This window comes from Calypte anna, chromosome 3 (genome assembly GCF_003957555.1).
Source record: "Calypte anna isolate BGI_N300 chromosome 3, bCalAnn1_v1.p, whole genome shotgun sequence".
In the NCBI taxonomy this organism is placed as follows: Eukaryota; Metazoa; Chordata; class Aves; order Apodiformes; family Trochilidae; genus Calypte; species Calypte anna.
In genome coordinates, this window is record NC_044246.1 from 44,410,127 (window position 1) to 44,434,482 (window position 24,356).

The window sequence follows — 24,356 nt, forward strand, 5'->3', positions numbered from 1 at the left end:
TGTTATAAACATGAAAGCAAAAGCAAGGGAGATGTTTGCTGCTGAGGACAAGATTTCAAGGAACAGACCTTTCATTGTCTTTTTGCTTTGTGGAAAAGTCTGGAACCTTCACCTTTAATACATGGGAACCTCCATCACACAGCCCTCAACAGAGCTGCCATTTGAAAAAAAACCTTGCTATTTTTTACCACACTAATAAGACAGTAAATAGCATCACATTTAAAACACTGCTTGGACATTAGATTTGCACTGTGTTACTACTTAAACATTTAAACATGTGGTGTACTGGCTTTTAAGAGATTGAAACCACTACTGAAAAGACAAGGGAACTAATCATCTCGAGGATCACTGAAATTAGAGAAATGAGCCTACCACTTGCTGATCAAGATCTCAGCACTAAATCTGTAAGGTAATCCAAAGAGAAAGCAGAAGTATTTCAAAATCATGTACCAATATGATGACAGCCACCAGCAGAAGAGAAGATATTGATGAGGGCATTACTATAAAGTAGATGTTCACAGTGACTAAGCTTATTCTTTCAAACACCACTATGTTGCCTACTCTGAAACTTCTATTTGCATCAACTAAAAGTCATTAGTACCTCTATAGACAAAGTCTGGTGTTAAAGACACAACCACTTCTTAAATGGAATAGAAATATTGTAAAGAAGGATATAAGTTAAGTTACTTTATGAAGACCTGTACTCTCTGAAGAGTAGGCAGAGTTTTATATTACTATTTAGAAATACTTTCAAAATGCTCCACAGATAATGAGTGTTAATGGTGATACTGAAGTTCTCTACTTTTTGATTCTTTATAAAAAAAAGTTAAAGGTTGACAATCTATTCCTAATATCTCTGTGTCAAGAAGGAACACCAAATTGGCAGAGCAATAAGATGTGAAATGAGCTTCTGCTTATACCTGGGTCTCTGTGGAAGAGGATGAGCAATGCTGCTGGTAATTCCAGAGTATTTTCTCCTAAACTAGTTTAGAATCCACATTTTGTTACAGATCCAATACCCTGGCCAATTTACAAATCTAGAAACTGTATTTTGCCACCTCCATGATCTCTCCTTGCAGTGGAAATGCTGTCTTATATCAATACATGAATAAGAGCTGCCTCACCTTGTCACAACACTGGCTACCAACAACAGAGCTTTAAATTATTTTAAAGTTGTACAGCTTGAAATCACGTGAGATTTCTTGATTGTTACAAAAGATACTCTAACAAAAAAGTAGGTTCTAACAATATCTGAATATCATTTAACTATTGAATTTCTATTGTGTTCTACAACACTGGATTTTTCCTCCCCCAGATTTGTGCCATAGTTCAAACAGCAATTTACAAACACAGACTAAAACCTAATAGTTCCTACATACATAATAATGTAGGCCTCTCACACAATGACATATGAACCAACTCAAATAGCCCCAAAAAGGGCTTCAAATTAGTCAAGAGGTTTCTGAACAATGGATAATATGCTGGGTATCTGCAATTGAATGTCTTTAAAAATAATCTGTAAGTACGCTTAGTAGAATTCCAAACACTGTGCAAATGAAATCACAGTTCCTGCCCATTATCAAGCTGAAGGAGGAATATAGGCAAAGAAACAATTTTCCTTAACATTTTGTAAGTCTTTTAAGGCCATCTCTAAGTACCCTGTGCTGTCACCAAGCAATAACGGAAGATAAAATATTCCATTCAATTTTCTAACAATTGTTTAAGTTGGCATGTAAAGATTTAAAACTAATGTTAAATTAATTTTAACAATTGTCTGAAGATATCTATAAGTCAATGTTGTTCTTTTATTCCAAATCCTGTAAGATTTCTCTCCTTTGGGATGTCCATGGCAGCCAGTGATGATTTAATCACCAGTCACTGCTACTCAGTCTTTTTCATATTATGCTATAAATACTCAGTGCTTGGCACTTATTTGAGGTGAAAATATGTTTTTGTTTGCTTTTTTTAAAATTGTGGACTTAATTTTCAACTTTCAATGTCAGTGTTATTGTTATCAGCTACATTGTTTGTAAATCCCTGGAGACATGAATTGGGACTATGTGAGTTTTAGCACCCAGCAAAATAAAAAACAGAGAATTAGAGACAATCCCACAAAAGGAATAGTTCTTTATAAGCTTGTTTTTCACTATTGAAGATTACCTTACTATGTCAAGGCAACACACTATGGTTGTGCTACTTACATTAATCTCCTTCTTTTTGTAATATAGGAATGGTAAAATAAAGAAGGGGAAATTATATACTGCGTGACCCTGCCAACTGTCAAATCCTAGGATCTTGGCATTGAACAGATCTTCTTTAATGGCTACAACTTAGCTCTTTCCCGAATCTTCAGTTCAAGCAAATACTTCATGTACAGAGCTATGCACTTCTATCAGCCTTTATCTGTGTGATACAAAGCAGGATAAACTGCAACTATGTATATTTGGTTAATTATGAGTGCTATTAAATCACTGGTAATATCCAATGAACAAAGATGACCCTCTGAGTTTAAAATAGAAGAATATTGGCTTGAACTTGAAAGGCTGTACTTAACTGTATCTTATATAAACTATTATTTCACCAGCTGAGTGGTGTTAGATACACCAGGCACCTTACTACTTCCTGGAAACTAAGCAGGGCCATGCAAAATGAACCTTGCACATGGGACAGACAACATTCTTCCTTATTATCTCTTCTCCTTACTCTCCTTCAAGACAGCTAATCAATTCCTTCACTAGAATCATATTTAATATGTACATGGCAAGTGATGCAGAATAAAATCTGTTTTGCTGAAACTTGCAGAGTCAGGATTCCATGCAAGAGGATCTGTCTGTAAATAACACAGATAGCAGAAAAAGCAAAGAAGCCTCAGTGAAAGCACTTAGGAAGAAAAGGAAGTAAGTATAAAACTAAGATGACACTTGCTCTGAAGGCTTCATAAACAGACCATACTTCCCTAGCAAAGTACACTTATCAACAGGAAAAGATCATCTTGAAGTACTTCAGTCACTGAAGACAAGACTTCAAAACTGTCTTTACATGACCAAAAAGACAACAAACTATTATTTTCCCACTTTCCCAAGTAAAAATCTCTCAGATACAAAACCTACTTCATAGTAAGAAGGCAGTGTTGTATTTTGTTTAGGCCCCATAAAAAATACAGAATTCTATGAAGTAAGGAAATAAAAAAACAGTTCATTTTGATTTGTACCGACATCATGGATTGGCAAGACCTATCTTCACTTACCATTTTGTTGTATGACTAAATAAACCTATACAGCTAATATGATTTTTATTCATTATATAAAGTTGTTTACACTTTATGTTCATTTGTCCAAGCAACATCCCACAAAGGCAAAAGCAGACACATTCTGCTAAAAAACAGGATAGAACACCATACAACAGCAGAAGGGCTCAAATAAAGACAAACTCTACAGACTTTGGTCTCTATAGTAGGAGTACTTTTTTGTCAATTAAGATACCACTCTTCAAGATATAGTTCTTTTTTCAAATGTACTTCTGACCTTACTACTAAATTTCTTTATTAAACCTGCAACTTCCCACTGCTTGTGGTAATTAAAATAGTGGAAAGGGATTCAGGGAATAATAGTAATAATTAAAAAAACACACATCACAAAAACCACCAAACAAATAAGCCAAGATTTTCCCATATGGAATTTGGTGACACAATTTGTATGACTGATATTATAGCATCTAATAAATTTATCTTGATTCTACCTTTTTTCTTAATAACTGAAGGTAATATTGAATTCTAATGAAACATTCTCTTTCAAAAAAGACGAGGCCCAGTTTTTATAGCAGAATAAATACACAATGCTCAAAGTTTTAAACGAGTCATTTGGAAAATTAACATAAAAAAAAAACCAAAAAGAGAAGGAGATACAACTAAGAAGACCTTTAGAAGTCTGCATGTTAAATTGTAAAGCACGAATCTTGCTAGCAAAAGCTGCAATCACACACACTTGAAATCACAATAATATTTTCATAAGCCTGGTGTCTCACAAAGATTCAGTTACAAGTATTTCCATTCAAAAGAGAGAAAATAGCATAAGAAAAAAACCCACCAGTGGGACTCCTGATCATTAAGAGTGAATATACTACTCTACACTACTTTATATTCACTTACTTGTTAAGCAACTTCCTTTGCTTTGTACTATAGAATCATACAAACCTAAGGTCTCATTTCAATTTTTTTCATAACTCTTTTCTCACTTTATACTTCTTTTCACAGTCTTGGTCACACAGGGGTTTTCATTTTATTCTTTTTTATTGAAATAAAAACAGACTATTTGGCTCTATCACTTTTCCAACGTAAGTACTTCAGACACTGACACTATAGATAAACAGACTGCATTTAAAAAATACAAATTAATCATTCTGAGGAAGGCTATTGATGAAATAAATTATGATGTCCTTAGTGCTGCTATAGTGCGCTGGCAATATACTCCTACAGGCTCTGATCCAAAGCCAGTTGGACTTCAGCAAGGTTTGGGTCAGATCGACTACAGAAAAAATTTAATTCAATAGTGGTAAGTGAAATCTAAGATGTATAATTGGATTAGAAAAAACTCCAAGTAGCACTGCAAGTAATGGTCACTTCCTCACAGCTCATACAGATTTTTAGTTCCTTAAACTATTATTAAAAGCGCCTGGAATTTATAGTTTTTTGCCAAGCACATTGTCACAGCTTAATTGAGCAGCTGTCAACTTTTAGAAAATAACTGCGTTATCATCCCTTTTAGAAGAACCACTGTGGGAAGTGAAACATGGGATCTAAAGTTTCTGGAGTCATGGTAATGAATCTGTTTTCATCAGGTGACCATGAGTCATCATTTTATCAGCAGTTTAAAGGATTTTCACAAAAGTTAAAAGTCATCAGTGCTCATGCTTAGCAATCACTGCTGGAGAACACTGAAACAGGGTGTCATATCCTGTGGTACCATTATTTAAAGACAAGTTTGGCTATTGAGTCAAGAAAAATACTGCTAAGTCATAGTTGGATAAGTTCTTCAGTGGACAAAAAATGCCCAGAAACTAAGCTTTTACTTGAGAATTGAAATTGAGCAGTAAATTTTGCTTTTAAAAATAGACTCATTTTAAGGAAGTTCTGAACCACACAGATGAAACATAAGAATAAAAACGTTTCGTCAGCCTCTCTTCTCCCTTTTGCTCCACAGTCTAGTCAGAACACACTCGTGTACCAAATACTCAGATCACTTCCACATACCAGAATCCATCTATGTTGTTCAGGGTGGGGTAAAGGCATATGAAAAACAATTAAAAAAAAATTATATTAAATTCTCAAGTTACCAATATCAAGAGCGAAAACTGAATAATTAAATTCTTTGTACATGACATTACCAGGTACTATCTGAAACATGGATCTCTTTACCTCCCAGCCTACTAACCTCCATCTGAACTCAGTGGAAAGAATTGAAAAATGTCACCTAAGTGCAAGCTAAATTGCTCCCAGGACCTAAACACATTCAGTGACCCCATGTAGCATCTCTGCTAAGCCCTAATGTTTTGCTGGACTCAGCAAGATTGAAGCCTACTTCCAAGTTTCCCATCCCTTCCTCATTCCCTGCTGGACTCAGGGGTCAAACAGACAGTACCACCAAGATCTCCAAGAAACAGAACAATTTAGTGTAAGATACAGTAGTGCTGATCAAAAGTAAGGCACACAAAAATTATCAGAGCTGTTATACCCTTGAAATATTTACATCTAAAACAAAAAATAAAAATCAGTATCATTTGGTACGGTATATATCTAGAATCCCATACCACTTTCAATGTGCGCTCAATTACCAAAAGCTTCATTTTCTGCCACAACTGGAACTTTTATAACTAATCAGTTTAATTTATTTGATTTACCAAAAAAGCATAATGCAAGTTGAACCATTGTTTTATTCCTTATTTGAAGTGATCCCCATGAAAGTAGTGTTTCCACTACCTATGTTTATCCCTCTGGCTTCCTTTTCCTTTCTGCTCTGCTAACACTTTAAGTCTCCCAACTCTTCATTCACTCATCATTTCCCTAGGCTTGAAAATTAATCCTCCGAGGTCAGTGAGGAAACTTCCATTGACTCCAGGAGGTCTAGCATGAGACCGCACACTTAATTTTCTTCCCCTCTACCTCCCAGCTTCCTCATTTCTTTCTCTGGAACTTATTTACTCATCACTTTAGACATTCCGTATCTGGTCCCATGTAATTGGGAATTAAATGCAGTTAGGAAGAACTAAGTAGATATCCCACCATCCATTGTTTTCTACTTCCTATTTTAAATAATATTTTTCCCCAAGGTCCACTGTTATTTTCTTATGAAATTTAAGACTCTTTAGACAAGACTTATTTGTTATCCATTCACATAGAAACAAACATCACAGCTGAGTGAAGTGCATGATGCTACTTGATCATAACAATTTCAACCACGGGTTGTGAATAAAGTTGTTTTAGAGAACACTCTTCATAAAAAAAACATAATTCAATTGTTAATATAGATATTCCTCATTTTCAATGACACAAAAAGCAAATATAAAAACATCCAGTACCTTTAAAATTCAACATTTTTTATTCAGTTTGAAGAACTTCTACAAACCTTACTGATTGTAAAAAAACTTATACTATATTTCTACTGAAGCAACTGTAAGGATTTCACAAATGTCTTAAGTTTTTCAATGTGGAAAAAGAAATGGACATGCAAATATATTGGGTTTTAGTCATTAAAACTAAGTACTCTAACAAAATGTAACTCTCAAACTAGAAAGCAGTGTGCTAAACAGTTCAAAATGATGTGTAAAAAAAGTATCTGTAGTATCAGTCTACTAACTGCATAGTCACAACATACAAAATAATTATCTTAAATACAAATGGTATTCCTTACTCTCACTCTCCATTTCAGAGCACTACATTCATGTATCCATGGCCTTAATGAGACAAAATGCATTTCCTATCCCTCACTACTTATTATATGGGATCAGATAAAATTAAAAAGATGAGAAAACCTATTTATTAACCTACCTTTTTTTTTTTTTTCTCTTTAAACAACTTCAAAACTAAACATGCCAGTTTCTCACAGGGCAAAATATTACAGTAATATTGACCAGCTAATTCAATGGACACTTCACAAAAATGTGAACATTAATCTATCTAGCCCACCTAGATGTCACTTGATAATCATACAGAAAGACTTATCTGATACAGAAATTTTTACTGACATGCAATCACTCTGTTACATTTCAACTGCTAGCTAAAAAACAAGAAAGAACTGGAAAGACTAAAGAGATCACGAAGCTTTAGCATTAGAATTCTATTAACATATTTAAACAGACACAGAAATATAAAAAAGGCCCTTCAGAAATCAACTGCTCATTTTCTTATTCCAGACCAAGGACTCTAATACCCTCTACAGGTCTGCAAGCAGACCCTAAAATGACCCATGTGGCACTGTGAAAACATAAGAGCATATTGGCCGATAGGAAAATTATCTTTCCATACTTCTACCTATAATCAACATCCTTTCTATGCACACTTTCTTTCATGAAGAATTTCTAAGACATGCAAAAAAAGATGTTAAGATGCCTTTGGTTATACTTCAGTACCTTAATGATTACATTAAGATATGCCAACATCAATAAAGGATATATACATAAGCCAAATTAGGGGGAAAATTGACCACATTTAAGTCATACAGTCATTTTTCTTCCAATTATTTCCAATATTTTAATCTATGTTCCTCATATAAAAAAAATATACTTGCTGCTTCAATGACACTTGCAATTTAAAGGAAGCAAAAACTCTGAAGTAAGAAAGACCAAAAATTTTCATACACACTTCCAACATGGAATAATTTAAATTGATACCAAGGAACATTGCTGAAAAATTGATTGCAGAGTGTGTCAGATGACCAGAGGGAGCATTGAAACTATAATTATCTTAAGATATGTGCTGGCAAAGGCCTACAAATCTGAGACAGAACAGAGCTCTAAATTTCTCAACATAGGAAACAATAAAGTAAAAAAAGCTTCCCTTTGAGCTGAGCTAAAAGTCTTCAGTGCTTTGCAAATGAACAAATTGCAGAAAACGGTAAATGAAATTTTTCTAATACAGCCATAAAATTTACTACTCTTAGTCCAACAGTTTGGCATGAATAAAGCCAGTTTACACAATTCTGGAACAGAAATTCTTTTTAGTTTGTCCAAAGGTTTAAACAAGTGATATTATTTTTCAAATCCATATAGAGTTCATGATTTTGCTTTAAGACTCATCTATTAAAGTTAAGATTTATTTCTCAGAACAGCAGTAAAATACTTTAGCAACACAATAGAGAAACTTTAATTAAATTCACATGGTTTATTTTCCAGATTTGGGGTATTTTACCATGCAACACTTTATGAAGTATCACTATTTCCTAAAATTTAAAATTGCTAATGAAATTAACTGGCATAAAATATTATCTTTTGCACATCACAACTGTTTGGCAACTGAAGAAAATGTGTTTAGGACCTAGCTGTAGGGTTTTTATTAAGGCTTAAAGCTATTTTACTGCATCAATTATTTTACTTCAATCACTCTTAATTGCCCATTAAACCAAGCTTGAGCTTCCTTTCAAAAATAGGCCAAGTACTCCCTCTACTGAAAATAACTCGCTGTTACACTGGAGATACAGAGATTCTCATATAAAAATGTGTAAAGGAGCAAAGCCATTAAACAAGTTAGACATATTTTGCTTTTAATTACATTGCAGTCAGCAAAGACTCAAAAGCCTGAAAAGCTGTACTTTTTGCTCTCTTACCAAAAACATACACATGCTTACAAAATCTAAAAATTTACAAGTGGACAATTTAGAAGACAAGGTATGCTTGAAATATTTTTAGACTCAATAAAATACTCCTGTTGATTTCAAACACAACAACCCAAAAGAATATGGTATTTTCTATACTGTCCATGTAGAGAGGAGTTGAGAATATTGTCTGCCTTTTAATGGAGAATCTTCTTGAAAAATCTTGTGAAAGTAGAACAGTCCTTAAAAAGGGAATTTTCTGATTAAATACAAATACAGTGTAATGAGATAAATCTTACACATCTGTGCACAAAGTGAATTCCAATCAATTTTTTCACATATTAACATAATACATACAGGATATCTTTTAGTCAAGGCAAAGTCAGTACCAGTTAATTTTCAGCATTCAGACCATGCAAAAACATATCCTCCATTTCTCAAATATTATCAGAAAGAAAAAGTTCCATTTTATTGGAACTCTCAAAAGTTTTATCTATGATATTCCTTACCTATATACTCAGTGAGAAACTACCCATTTGCTCAGATAGTCAGTGATGTTAAATTACTTAGTGATTGCCAGAGTACGTGCTGAATACCAGGCTATGGTGCCTCTGGTGATTCAAGCAAGATGTAATAATGCAGGTCAGTTAATCAAGTATCTTAAGGCATTTTATCTAGTGGAGATATTTCAACTCACACCACTTGTTTTCTTCGCTTCTTAAATTATTATTATTTATATCAACACTTGTCAGCTAAGAAAAACAATGTCTTCAGCCTCAGTTTCTGTTACCAACATCAGCAGCATGTAGATTCAGAGTGTTAGATGAAGTGTGCTCAAAATGAAAGATCTTTCTCCTAACTCCTACATCAATTTAGAAGTGGTGAGTAGTACAGATATACTGTCAATTTAAGATTTGTAATAATGTTAAACAGTAAAAAAAATTAAAGCGAGCGATCTACTAAATACTAAAAGGCAATTTACCTTGGAAGAGAGCACATAGTCACACAAAAATGGCTTGATCTGCTTGTTGAATAGGTTGGTTACCCACAAACCCAAATTTCAACAGCTTCCACAGCCTGACCAATCAAGAAGGTTCTTGTAGCTGCCCTCCACAAACCCCAACTTTACCCACAAAGCAAAGTCTGTTCTGTTAAGAAAATTCTTGGGAAAAAGACATTTCCAAGGGAGTAATACATTGCTCTAATCACTTCAAAAAGCATTCATTATCTCAACTACCCTAAGACATACAAGATCACAGAAACAAGAGAGAAGGTCCAGAAGATGTGGTTTCACAGTTTTTACTGAACAATTAGTTTTATTTCTTGATAAACTTATATAGTTACAGTAGAACTATCACGTACCATGTTTATTACATACTATTTTGAAAAGCATTATTCTTTACATACATAACCAAAAGTCAGAGACTGTTTGCAAAATAAACGTCAGTAGCATAAGACGGCAAAAAACCCACATAAATAAATACTCAAGTGTGATAAATAGTTTAATAGCATTGCCATGCCTTAAACCAGGAACTCATATATACACTAACAATATTGTAATATATAGTAAGAGAACAATCAACTCTAAATTTTATTTCAGGCAGAAAATACTCTGCTACTGAGAATGCATACAGTTTCTAATTCTACCTATGCAACTAATCACTTTCGGTTACATGCTTTTAATCTCCAGCTGACCTCAGAAGCCCTCTGCCACAATACAGCAGTGAAAAAAGAAGTTTGCTTCCAAAGAGAGAGAAAAGCTGATACAAAATATGCCACTATGCCTGAAAGGTACACTTCTTCATCATTAACTTTTACAATCAACATACACGCATTCTAAGCAGTATTACTGATTAGCTTTTTTTAAAATTAAAGCTATGGCATTCTACTTACCTTAATGACAAATTTGTTGGAGGCCATGACAGGTCACTGTAAGCTGGTCCTATAAAAATATCAATTAAAAGTGATCAGCACTAAAGAAAAAACTCAGATCTCTACACCAACTAAAAGGATTATTTTAAATGTATTATTCTTTTTTTTTTTCATTACTGCTGTTCATCCAACTCTATACTCTGCTTTAAGAAATCCAAGGAAAATTCTTATTTAAAGGAGAATTTCTTAGCTACCTTTGTTGATTTCTTTACTGAGCCTTATAACTGTTCAGGCACTTAACAGCCAACATATGAAATACAAAAACAGAACTATTTTTCAGGCAGTACCAAGACTGAGACAAACCCACCTAACTTACTCTCAAGAAACCATCAGAGAACAGCAAACAAAACCAGGAATATTTCTTTACTGCAGTCTCAACCCTGGTCCCTACCTATACAGCCCTGGCCTAGTCTCTCCTTCAAAATAATTGTTTCACATAAAATCTCTTCACATAACTTAAAGAAAGAATGAAGAAAAAGGAAGTAAACACACAAAATTAAACCCCCAAACCTCTCTACATAAAATTTACCCCTTCCTATTTTGTGGATACTCTTATTCATACTTAGCTAGGGAACCCTCAACAGCCTGCAAACAACAGTGGCCGTATAGAAATAATATCATCTACCACAGTATCCTCTATCTACCAAGCAGCAGTAAGCAAACTTCAGAACTGAGAGATGCATTCACTGGCTGCAGTTCTGGTAATTACTAGTATCAGAATTTAAAGCAGTGCAGGAATAAAGCACAGCCACGTTTTTATTGTTGTTTTTTGTTGGTTAGTTGTTTTGGGGTTTTCTAGTGTTTGGGGTTGGTTTTTTCTGTTTGTTTGTTTCTGGTGGGGATTTTTGTGATAAGAAACTGGCTTCTGGTGCACCTAGTATGCATATATTTATATATATATACACACACACACACACTTGTGTATATTTGAAATTTTAGACCATTATACACATAAAGCAGTATGACCTGAGCAGTATGTTGCACAAACATAAAAGTGAACTTCAGGCATCCACTTCTGTAGCACACGAATCTTTCTTGGGACACGGCACTTTGAAGTCAAACAGGTGTTCTTGCCAACATGCACAAACAGTGCTCGATCTTGCTGCCTTTAGACTTGGCTAGCCTTGTTCGGTGCTTTTGCTTCAGACTCAGCTAACCTCCTCCTCTGGCTGCTCAAGAGTGAGCTGAGCATGTACTCTGGAGCTCACCTTTTACTGGTCGTCCAATCCTGCTCATGCACAGCTGGGTTGAGCCCTAATTGGGCACAGGTGGGCTTAACACAAGCTCACGCCTCCCACCTCGTGATAAGCAACACCTGATTGCCCCATTTCACTACACACTTCTCTTGATTATTCCAAGCAGGATTTAGTTTGTTTAATATGGAATATTGAGTGACATACATTTAGTTGCATGGACCCTAACTCTGTCTCCATTCCAAGTGACTCAGAAAGCACTAATTCATGCTGCAATTTAAACACACCCTCTCTTGAGTGCAAGAAGAAACCTTCAATTAATTGCTAAGATGTTTTTCCATCACCTTAGGAGAGCATTATACCTCACTGAAACAAGCTTCAAGTTGGCTTGCAAGCCAAACCATAAGTCTAGCCACCTTCCACATTAATTTCAGTTTTTAAACTTTTTTTCCAGTCTGATAACAATTATAGTCACAGTACTGAAACTACCACTGCTGTTTGTCATTCTCCACATAAAGGGGAGCTAAACATTTGACTTGTCAGAAAGTAGAATATGTTAAATTCATGAAAGACTTTCCAGCTAACCCCACAATGCTGAGATTCAGCAGAGACCCCTATGGTCTCTGAGTTAAGATCAGAGGCCCCTATGGTACTGAGTTCATATCTACAAAAATCCTGGAATAAAAACATTACAATACATTCTGGTTTCCCACAGGATACTAACAGAGGCAACAGACAGGGAAGATACTTGGAGTGGACACAAAACCAGGTGAAAAAGTGTCTCAGTGGTGGAAGATAGTGTACCCAAAAATACAGTTCAAGCTTGAAAATCAAGAAAGAAAACAAGTCAGTAATTGGCATATGAAATAGACTAACTGCAGTAAAGACTACTCTGGGAATAGAGCTGATTTTTGCTCTCTGAATTTAAAGACTATAAATTTAGTCTCTTAATAAGTCAGACAAACCTGGTCAATTTTATAAGAGATGGTACAGGAAAATAGTAAGAATGCAGGAAGACACACCCATTTCTCACCGTACACTTCCAAGTTATTGTGACGTACTGCAATAGAGCTGTCAAAGTTTCATGATACAGCTTAAGTTGGTGATATGTGTCTCTGTCAGGCACTACACTTACACATCTCAAAATAAATACTTCTATGCAGTGCTTCCATTACAAACAACCAAATGTTGGGACCAAAGATGTCAAAGCAACTAAAAAAAAAAAAAAAAAAAAAAAAAAAAAAAAAAAAAAAAAAGAAACAAAGTAACAAGGGCACAAGTCCATATTCTCCCTCAAGTTAAACTTCACATTACAAAAACTCCACTTCTTTCTTTATACTACCACAATATCCAAGCAGTAAGAAACAAAAATAGTAAAAGTATCAAGTAAAATGGTTGTTACTGTAACCAAGTTAAAATGAGTTTGAACAGAAAACTATTCTGCAAGTAACTTCTGAAAATAAACTTTAACATAGTTAATAAAATGTTTCAACTACATATTGGAAAAGCTCAAATTGAAACTTTTTTCCACCTTCACAGTAATAACAAGCAAAAAGTTATACAGAGCAACCAGCATTTTCAATTAGTCATGTAGTAAGAAGCCGGAATACCATGGTTCAATTTGTTGGCTGTGGGAGTAAGCTGACTTAGGGAGTTTGCCAGCTACCCCATCTTTTGCATTGACTATGTAGATAAAATAAAGAAAATACAGCAAAATGAATAAATGTAAGCAAATTCTTATAAAACTAAAAAGAATTCACTTGATTCATAAGCCATCGGGAAGGTCACTGAATTGTCACAGATGAAAAAATACCCAGTACTAAGACATCAGAAAAAGAGGAAAAACACCCATCAACTGTACAAGAATAAAGCTAGCAAGCCCCAAAATACTTTGCCATTTTTGTGTTGAAAAAAATTCACAAGAAATACACATCTATTATAATTGCTATTATTTGGTAAAAACACTGTTTCAGGGGATGCCATATCTGTTGCAAGCTAATATGAACATCTAAAGCAAACAATATATAAGGAAATATGAAGATATAGCAAATAAGGTAGAAAAACTCCTCTCAGAAATTACATACATTATGTTGTGGGTTTTTTTTAAAGTCTTGATATTTTTTTGACAGCCTGTACAAGAAAACAATCTAGAATTAAACACATATGTTCTGTGTAGCTAGAGTAAGACACACTTCAAAAATAACAAGGCAAACTATCTTTCTTTCTTAAATTTGACATTAAGTGGAATGGTAAACACTCAAGAGAAGCCAGGAAACAGGGTTCCCAGAGAGCAAGCTGAAGTGTTTTCTGCCAGTTGATGAACAGCATCTCACCTTAGCAAAGGAGCAGATTCCTGTGGTGAGGAAATCTGGAACTCAGCAGGAACAAGGAACTGAAAACTCCTGCCACACATGCCCACTGGAAGATACAGCAACTTCTAACTCAACAGCTGCAACCTATTGACATTCTGCATATCTTTGGGTGCCTTTACCTTGTGTGGGGAGATGGAAACCTGAAAAAGGCAGAAATAAACACACAAATCCTAATTAAGGAACTATCTAGAATAAGTTTTTATTAACTCTTTTTGTTGTTCATAATTAATTATCACAACATAAGAGAATTTCTAATAACTTTCCAGTCCTTAGGTACCAGTTTCAAATGCTGTTCAGCCCAGACCCTCCACTCAGTCATTTTCTGAGAGCTGACCCTAAGCTTGGGATGAGCAGTGTAATACTCATCTACTCACTTATTTAGTATTTCTACACTGAAAAAGAGATACCAGAGCCTTCACATTTTGCAGTCCGAATTTTTAGGCCCACAGTTGCCAACTTTTTCACTTAACCTTTAGAAGCTACTCATTCAACAAGTCTGCATATTTTTATCTCATTGTTGCCCACACTGTCTCATTCACGAAATGCCAAATCACCTTTAAAGTTCAACAATTCACTTCCAAAAACATTACCATTTCACCATAAAACTGCATAGAACTAAAGAAAGGAGAAGCTTTGAGGAGCATCAATGTGCTTACTACAGAGAAGTACTAGCTATTAAGCTATCATGTTCCCCCAATGCTGAATGTCTTTTTTCTTTTTTTTTTTTTTTCCTTTTTTTTTAAAGCTCTGTGCAATGTTCATTGCACGCAACTGTTCCACAAAACGTTGAGGCGAAAAAAAAAGTCATACTCTTTTCTGTATGAAGATTAGGCATTAATAACTTCGCTTCTTGCTGGCTGTAAATTCTGCAACTATACACAAAATCAAACACACACATTAACACTTGAATCTAAGCTATTCTTGACACTGACTGCAGGAGTAGCGGGAAAGAGAAGTGAATACAGAAAAGGTGCAGAAGAGATTAGAAAAAAAAAATTAGGTCTAGCAACAAAGTTTTCTTGAACTTGTTTTTGTCAAGGCACACTGCCCACCTGCAGGAAGGCTCAAGAGAGATGCATAAAGAAGCAAGGCGACGTAATTGCAACAGGAGGGAAGCAAGGAAGAAAAATTAGAGCTAGAACCCCGACCGATGATACAGAGGCTGGCATCTCTCCGGGCCGGAAGAGAGGGCTGACATTAGGGGCGGTGCAGGAGGAAAGCCGCCGAGGCGGCACCTGTGGGAGACGTGTTAGGAGCCGTCCAGCACCGCAGCTCCCTTAGGCCATCATCTCGCACAATTATCTGCTCGGCCGCTCCCCCCCTAAGAGCCTCCAGTCCGAGGGTCTCAGCCGGGCGGCGGCAGCTCCGCCAGCGCACTTTCCCCGTACCTCCTCCCCGCGCCGCGCCTGCCTCCAACGGTTCTAACGGCTCCACTGCCCCCAAGCAAGATGGCTGCCGAGAAGAAGCTTCTTCTCCCCTATCCAAAATGGCCGCCGGCCGTAGCCACCGCCCGCCCCGATCCTGCCCGAACGCAAAATGGCCGCCAGAGCAAGGCGCACGTGACGTTGCGCTGCAGCAATGGCGGCGGAGAAGGGGGGGAGGGCTGCCCGGGGAGGCGGGGCGCGATCCGCACTTCCGGGCTGATTCCGTCCCGGCCGCTTCCGCCCGGTGCGGGTTCAAGTGCTCAGGGAAGGGCGCGTTCCCCTGGCGGTTCAGACCGCTGGGGTTCGGCGGTATATCAGCCAGAGCCTTCCCCCCGCCTCCCCAGGTCAGAGCCGAGGTGAGCTCCTGGGGGTAGCCGGGCAGCGCCTTCCCCGCCCGCAGCGTCGTGCTGCGTGAGGAAAGAAGGGTAGAGAGGCCTGGAGTGTGCCGGTCCTCCTCAGCCGCCTCCGGCCCGGGTGGAACCGCTCCCCCTTCTGGCCCGCGCCGCAAGGTCGCTGGGACGCGGGGATAGAGAGGGTGTCGGCTGGGGACCTGCGGCGGTGTGACCGAGGGCCGAGACGCTTCCGTCAGCGCCCCGTTACCCCATTTGTCTCCCGCGCTCCGGCCGCCTCTGCGGCTTTCCGGTCTGCTGGGCCTTTAGCGCCGAAGTGGTACCAAGTTGTGAAACCTCCACAGCGTGTTGGTTTGGGGGGGTTAGTAGCAGACGTGGCTCCTGTCAGGTGGACGGAGGTGGGGGCCTGAAGGAGCCTTTACTCTCCGAGTTGTGCCTTTGTAGCTGCTTAAACCAAGAAGCTATTTTGATAATGAAACTTGAGTGTGTGCACCTTTTTTTTCCCTGTAGTTAGCAATTCTCACTGAAATCCGAAGGGAAGTAGAAGCTTATGCATTCTTTTTAGACCAGGATATTTTTCATATGTTTCTATCGATGCTTTGTGGTTTCTGAAGATAAAGGGCATGAAGGGATGAGATGGTCAGGCATAGCTGTTACTCTGGGCAACATAAAGCCATGTCAGGAGCATTGGAATTTGGTTGACCGACAGATTAAAAGCTCCTTATCGTTAGGAGCTCGGTTAGTCAGTGAATTCCATTAACTATGGTGAAAAAATCGGTGCATTTATAAACGGCTTTGGTTTAGACTTCAAATATTTACCATTTGAAGCAGTAGCATTTGTAATTAGATAAACATAACAAACTAAACCAAGCTTTACAATTTAGCATGTCAAAGCTTGAAGCAAAGGCAGCAATTAACATTTCAGGATGTCTGAATTGAGATTATTTTTATAGCTTTTTTTGAAGTTCACAAAGTAAGACTTTCTTGTGTCATTTTGTGTTGTAATCATCTGTCACACTGTAATTAAGAATATTAACATTCAGATTCATCTGTGCTATTATTATAGAGTGAAAAAAGAATTTCTAGAACATATTTAAAATAAATCATTTTTGCCTAGGTAGATGCCAGTTTGCAATGGGTCTTAAAACCATCTGGAAGGACTACAAAGTTCTGATTGTTATGGGAATTGGCCTCGGGCTGGCGCACTGGGGCTGGTTTGTCATCAAGTCCAGTCCTATTTTCCAAATTAAGACAGAGGACTCCGTTCCAGAACCTGGGATTGTGGCATACGTGATGCAAAAGAATCACCAAAATAAAGAAAAATAGCATTAGACCTGTGTGTTGTGGGTAAGTTGCCCAGTTAGTTGTATTTTTGCCTTTGAAGCAGGAGATGAGTCAAATGAGAATTTTGTAACAGAATTTTGTAACTCTAGAGGACAGGTCTTGCTGTCCTCTAGAGTTTTATTTTGTTATTTGCTACTGAGTTAATTTTTTAGTTACTCCAGTGTTGTTTGTAATAATGGCATTTATAATAGAAACAAAAAATAAGGTATGAGAGAAATCTACATACCGTGGAGATTGCATAGAAATGTAATTAAATACCCCTTTAAAGTTTTGAAGTGCTAAAGAACTGGAAAAAAAATCTAGGTATCTTGAAGTAAAAAGCCTCTCAGAGGCAGAGATTTCTTAAACTTTCAGCATGAAAAGCTTTTGTTTTGAAGAGGTTGCTTGACATGCAGTGCTTCAGTTCTTTTGCTATCAAGTAAAAACAGGTCAACATCACTATACTTTTGACACACTTCACACAATTCAATGCAATTTATGATGGCCTGTTAGTTAGAAACCTACAGGTAAACCAGTGTATAAACTGGTGGTCAGAACTGAAGATATTAATAAGCAAGTATAATTTGTGAATTCTATGTTTGTAGTGTATATGTAATATTACTGGCTTTACTCAATTAAAAAGCATTGATATACATCTTCATGTGAGGTTTTTTGTGAAAAATAAAATAGCAGCTCAATATATGCAGTATTGTCATCAGATTATCCTAATAACTTTCTGGTTTTAATTGTAGGTATAACTAGCTTTGAAGTTTTTCGTCTGTGAATGTTGCCAGAAGCAGAGATGAAGAAAGCTAGATGGAATAGAAAGAACTTCCTGCTTGTGGCAGGACTGTCACTTATAGGTGTCCATTTTGGAAGCTTGCTTGTAAACTATGTTGCAAAAAAGTCTGCTCAGTCACATTCAGAAGCTAAAAAAGAAGTTCGGCATGAATGAATTAGGTTACTGCTGTCATTATGTGTCAGTTTCACAGTAGGAATTAAGTCTTATTTTAAGAGATGATGAGCAGTCACAGGAACATCATTACTCTATGTGCTGTTTACCATTTAAAGTAATAATCCTTGGATCCAAAGAAGTGAAATTCACTACTTTAAATTTTAAAAGTGCTGAGAATTATATATCCAAGTAAAAGTGAAATCTGTTTTGTTGGCCAGAATTAAAATGTTACTTTGAAAATGTCTCGTCTTGAAGCTGAAAAGCCTTCTTTATTTATTAGTGAGCCTTTAACTAAAGATACAGTTAGTCAGTCACTGTCTCTGCTGAGTAGAATATTGAGATCTTGCTATGGTCCTGCTGGAAGGCTCAAGCATCTCCACAACGGTGGGGGAGGCTACGTTTGTACAACTTCACAGTCTGCAGCCATCCTCAGTCGTCTTCCTGTCAGCCATCACGTGCTGAGGGTTTTGACATCCTCTGTACAGAACCACGTATCCCGCTTCAGTGATTGTGGCCTGTTTACTGCCATTCTTTGCTGTAGTTTGATTGAAAACTTTAAAAGGCTGAACGTCGAGTCTTGCACTGTCGTTAAAATAAGCAAACACCTTTTGAGTTTATGTATGGACTACCTCAGATCTGAGGCCTGTGGTTGCCGAGTGTCGGTGGATTTCAGCAGCGTCGAGACTCTTCTTTGCTTGGTACAGAGCATATTAACAAGCAAACCTGCTTGCATGCTTAATAAAGCAGAAGTTGATCATCTCAGTGTGCTGATTTTAAAAGCTTTTATGTTTACTGTTCCATGTCATGTTGAGAATAATGCTGTTCTAGGAAGGTGTGTCATAGTGCCTGTGAAAGGTAAAAGAGTTGTGGATTCTGCAGTTCTTCCTGGGCTACTGATTGAAACACCAGAAATTCAGTTGGCAAAACCACTTATTCCCAAAAGAACCTGTTCAAATGTGATCAAGGTAGCAGTTTTCTCTGCGTCCATGTCAGGAGATGGCTTCAGTCCCGAAGAAGGAATTACAATAGTCCATCGTGGAATTTGTCTAGAAATGTCAGAGCTGAATCAGTTGCTTAAGGTAGGCAAGCAGCTGGTTAATGATGAGGTTGGACTCGTAGTGTGCCAGAAAGTTATCCATCCAGTCTTAAAACAGTATCTGAAGGAGAACCGTGTCATTGCTGTGGACAGAGCTGGGCTATCTCTGATGGAACCCCTGAGTCAGATGACAGGTAACAAGTTTTCTGTACTAAATTTTTGTTCTTAATGTTCATCTCATAATGAAAAACCATCTAGGTTGGTGTCACTAGAGAATAAGGATTCTCATACTTCTAATTTTATCCCACCTGAGCAAAAGTTTATTGTTTTAGTCTGAAAACCAATTTTTAAGGTGAGATTGAACTTTTGCAGGCTCTGGTGATGACATACTGCACATATGATTATTGAATGCTCGATAAAGAATATCCCAATTATAATAACTGTTTATGAATGTAGATTATTTCCAAATTCATTAGTGAGAAGAAAGCAATTGCTTTGTCTTAAGCTATTACTAAATCTTACACTTTGAAAGCATGTCGGTTCTGTTTGATCTGTGTAAATTAAAATATGAGGTATTGAAGAATACATATGTCATTGAAAAATCCAAGAGGAAAGAAGTTCATGCTTTATGAAATGCAACAGCTCATCTGATGACAGATTCGTATTGTTTTCTGCTTTTCTCAATTGGACAGGTTCTAAGCCTATAGCTTCTATACATGCATTGTCTCCCAGTTGTTATGGCACTTTGGAAGACGTGTGCATTAAGAATTTTGCATCAAAACATTTTGTGCATCTAATTCCTAATGACACAGTTGTCTGCAGCTTGGTACTCTGCAACAGAAATGAAACAGCATGGGATGAATTGAAGGTAGGCAAGTTTTCTTAATCTTTCTTGAAAAGTAAAGTATTTAAAGGAGGAATAAAAAATATAGACATGGTGAGTTAAGTGATATTTCAGTACAATACTGGATTTCAGAGTTCAGGAATACGCTTTAAGAAAGCAATTCAGAAATGCCCTTGTTTCCACAATTTCAAAATCCCTGAAGTGCTCATATTCATTTAATGCCTCTGTTTTAATATGGGAAATTGCTGAGTGAAAGAAACATTTTTCATCTGTTCTTGAGGCAGGTGGTAGATAAACATTTTCATTCTCATTACTTGGTCTACAAAAGTATAACAAAAAAAAATTCCAAGCAAATGTCCACCAATGCCTGCAATAATAGTCAAGTGTAGTTTTGCATCAAATGATTGCTCTAGAAATGTCATTGATACGTTTTACCTTTTTATATGTAACCCCGTTTTGCAGAAAAGAAGAAATAAAATAGAGCTTTTTTAGTTGTGTTTTTACATAGTGAATTTGGGCAAATGAATAATTTAAGTAATTGTCACTTTGGAAATAATTCATCAACTTTATATTCACATATGATACAAGTTTATGAAGTATGTCCCAGAAACTACTGGAAATTTTATTTCTGTAGTTTTTTGAGTGGGAAAAATCCTATTAATTGTGTCTAACAACAAATGGGTACTGTTTTCAGCGTGCCTGTGAAACTGCAGAACATGTGTTACAGTTAACAATCAAGGAACCTTTGGCATTGTTGGGAGGTGGCTGTACAGAAACTCATTTGGCTTCTTACATAAGACACAAGGTATTTAAGATGAAATTTTTTTAAAGCTGCTTAATATTCCTAAGAAACAAGAGTTCAAGGTGTCTCTGCTACAGTCAAAACTTTCTTAGATAATAATTGTTGCACTTTTTAAGTCTTAAAATAAAAATATGTAGAATTTTTACATTGAAAGGTAATCACACAGAACTCAGCTTTGACTTGAATAAACCCTTTTCCATTGCAGAATAATCATCACGTGTGATTTTCAAAGATAAGACTGGTCTGTTTAAAAAATGCAACAGTACTGTATATACTTGTTTAATATCTATTTCTCTAAGTGCTCTAATTTTCTGGTTTGTTTTTTTTTTAGAGTGGTACCCTTTCCACCATCAGTCTTAAAGATCTGGATTGTTCTCAAACACAATACCAATTAGTTGCTGATGGGTTTTGCCATTCCCTGGAGTCTGTAGCTTGCTCTCTGAATCACGATGGTGGAGAAATTCTTACAGACATGGTTTATGGACACTGTTGGTTTGTTCCATCCGGTTTTTCTTCTGCCTCTGATTGGTCAGATTTAGTTTCAAAATGTGGCTGTGGGATGAATAGTAACACTAAGAATCTTAGCTGGAGGCTTTTGCGAGGCCAATCTGTCTCTCCTGTTACACAGAGCTGTCCTGAAGAGCTCTCAGTAAAGGTTGCTGACTCACTGGTTTTGGACTCCTTTGCTGCAAAGTGTAGTGGCCTACAAGTAGCTCTGGAGACAGCCAATCTGATTTTAGATCTCTATTGTGTAATTGAAGATCAAAATTAGTTCTAATCTCACATGAATATTGTTGCACAGAAAGATATTTAATTCAAAGCAGGATAATATATAATGTTTTAAGATACTTTACATGGTTATAATATGGAAAATAGAAGTTTTAAGTGATTGGCCATGAAGTACTCTTCTGATTGTTGATCTACTGGGCCCTCAGTGCTTTTCAGATGTGTAACATTTTGTTAAATGAATAGCCAAATACACAATGAATCCTAGTGAAGTGTGATTTACAACTATTCAAACTAGTGCGTTCAAAAGAGGGAATGACCGTTCAAAACTTGAGTTTCTTGTATTCTTTCTTGGAGATTTGAAAGTTCTTCAATAAATAAGTGCTGAATTTAAGGAACACTTGGTGATGTTTCCTCTGCATTGAGCAAAGATTTGCTGTTTCTGTTGGCTCTGTGGCATCTTCAAAGGGAAGGAGAAAATAGATTCACTTGCTAAGAAAACACATGTTAAGGATTAGAATTTATGTAGTCTCAACAAAAGCTTTACACATTCAAACAGACTTTCATATTGCAACAGAAGTTTATCAGTGACATTTTTTATTATACAGGTATAGAAGAAGGCTTTCCTTGGCAAATATCTTAATTTGCTTGTTTTCAAATTCATAAGATCTTATCACCGTATACAGTATGCTTTCTGTTTTCTAGATGAATGGATTATTTTAATTCCTGTGTAATTTATTTGGCAAATTATTGAATCTCAACTTGGAGATCTAAAGGCAGCTGGTAGGCGTTAGAATATTTAAAAAAAAATTTTAGACTATGTGGAACAAACTTAACCAAAGTGCACCTTGTCTTCTGTGGAACACAGGATACTTTATAAATAATGTTTCTATCACTTAAGCAAAGGTGCAAGAAAGAATATCTCACTCAGCATTCAATTAACTCTTTGTGCATAGCTTCTTTTAACAAAGTAAGGCTTTAAGCTGCTCAATCTTGTTTTGATCTTTATATAAGGCTGTAGACTAAATGATCAAACTTCCTCATTTTCAGCTTGCATGCAAGATCAAGGCTGTATCTTTCTTGAACTCATTTTCTTTGCCCCTTCTCTTTGTTTTCAGTCACAAGGGACAAATCATTCATTGCATGCTTTGCAGAAAACATCCAAATTACTTATAGACTAGTCTGCTTATTTGTTTCTTGGTCTCAAGTTTTTCATATATCTACTGATTATAAGCAATAGAATTGTCTTGTGTAACTCAGTTTTCAAATACATAATTAAAACCAGATCTTTCCAGACTTTTTGTACGAAGTCCTTTTCATTTTAAGAGCATAAATAATTTTCTCACTGTGGAAAGAATGAAGTTATTTAAAATTCTTTTATCCTTTTATGACCTGAAATGATTGTTTCAGTGCTCTAAACAATCCTTAGGGAATTTTTGGAAGAATGTTAGAAGGATTGAGATGGAAGCTGATCCTTCAATATACCAGGAACCATATGAAAACATCAGGAGTAGTGAAGCCCAACAGTGGTGTATATGTTAAGGCAAAGAAGACTTACAAGCTCTCATTCTGTTTTTCCACTGCCTCTTCTCCCCATCTTGCCAAGTTTAAACAAAATAATAGAAAACTCTGAAAAAACAAATTTAATTTTTGGTAAGTTGGTAAAAAACCATTTATACCTGAATCAAAGACTGTTTCATATATAGATAGTTCTAATAAAAATGAATTTTCAACTCTTTGTGACTGAAAAGAATAAGCAGCCAGTACTGCTGGTTATGGGCACTTCGGGTTCAGTTCTTGGTTGTGCTACAGTCTTCCTGAACCTTTGGTGGTTAGTGTTACCCCACCTTTCATGAGTAATAAAGGAGGAATACAACTTTGGGTAGTGCTTAAAATGCAAATAGAATTTTTACTCTCAATTCAAGACCCACTATCAAAATAACTTCACTCTCACGTTTCTTGATAAAAATTAAATGCAAAATTGATGGGTTTCCTCATTCAGTGTTTTAAGTCCTCTGAGAAGCCACCATGGTTTTATTTCCGCTTTTCTTGGAATTTAAAGTTTGTTCAGTGGGAAGAATTAGTATTACACAAGCATTAATATGGGACAAGCGTTTTCTGATCATGAGTTCTCTCATGCATTGACTTCCACAGATTGCTCGGAGGCTATTAATTTAAATTTTAATAATTTTACTGGCAATGCACAAGAAATAAGAACATTCATCTACAGCTTTCTCAGCTGTATTAGTGCTCCAGGCATAGCAGGAGAAAAAGAAGTGCTGATGTTATAATCACTCAGGTCAGCATATTTAATGTAGATGCAGATTTAATGCAATTCTCTTCAATATTTTTGCTTTCATTTGTTTATTTCAATTTTGTTTAGTACTTTGTTTCCCATTTGGTGTTTAAAATTCTAAAGTGAAAACCTGAAAATGCTGAATAATTTAGGAATCTTTAGGATTTCTATTATTGTGTCCTACTTCAAGTAGACGTAACATTAAACATAATAACATGGCTTTGGAGAAGAACCCAGAATACCTGTTTCTCCCTGATTTTGCTACTGCTCTGTCTATTAACAGTCACTCTGAGCCATAT

At 36.4% G+C, this 24,356-nt stretch overlaps 2 protein-coding genes across 7 annotated transcripts in view; one reads left to right on the forward strand and one right to left on the reverse strand.

The window, feature by feature from the left end:
- The window catches only part of SLX4IP (SLX4 interacting protein), a 78,225-nt gene extending 62,405 nt beyond the window's left edge, over positions 1 to 15,820 (reverse strand). Inside the window, exons 1-3 of the mRNA XM_030448708.1 lie at positions 15,450 to 15,820; positions 14,263 to 14,441; positions 10,698 to 10,746 (exon numbers count right to left, since the gene is read on the reverse strand). Coding sequence (XP_030304568.1) covers positions 10,698 to 10,724 — 27 coding nt within the window. The 5' untranslated portion in view covers positions 10,725 to 10,746; positions 14,263 to 14,441; positions 15,450 to 15,820. The remainder of the gene's footprint in view (positions 1 to 10,697; positions 10,747 to 14,262; positions 14,442 to 15,449) is intronic.
- A 119-nt stretch (positions 15,821 to 15,939) lies between these two features.
- MKKS (McKusick-Kaufman syndrome) lies at positions 15,940 to 22,748 on the forward strand. 6 transcript variants are annotated; one of them, XM_030447496.1, is made up of 6 exons: positions 15,940 to 16,081; positions 17,193 to 17,422; positions 18,151 to 19,583; positions 20,082 to 20,257; positions 20,928 to 21,038; positions 21,367 to 22,748. In XM_030447496.1, the coding sequence occupies exons 3-6, from the start codon at positions 18,593 to 18,595 to the stop codon at positions 21,805 to 21,807; spliced, it is 1,719 nt and encodes a 572-aa protein (XP_030303356.1). In that variant the 5' UTR covers positions 15,940 to 16,081; positions 17,193 to 17,422; positions 18,151 to 18,592; the 3' UTR covers positions 21,808 to 22,748. The 6 variants fall into 6 exon arrangements, with proteins under 6 accessions (XP_030303356.1, XP_030303355.1, XP_030303359.1 ...); XM_030447495.1 differs by having other exon boundaries at positions 17,197 to 17,422; XM_030447499.1 differs by having other exon boundaries at positions 15,940 to 16,069.
- The last annotated feature ends 1,608 nt before the right edge of the window (positions 22,749 to 24,356 follow it).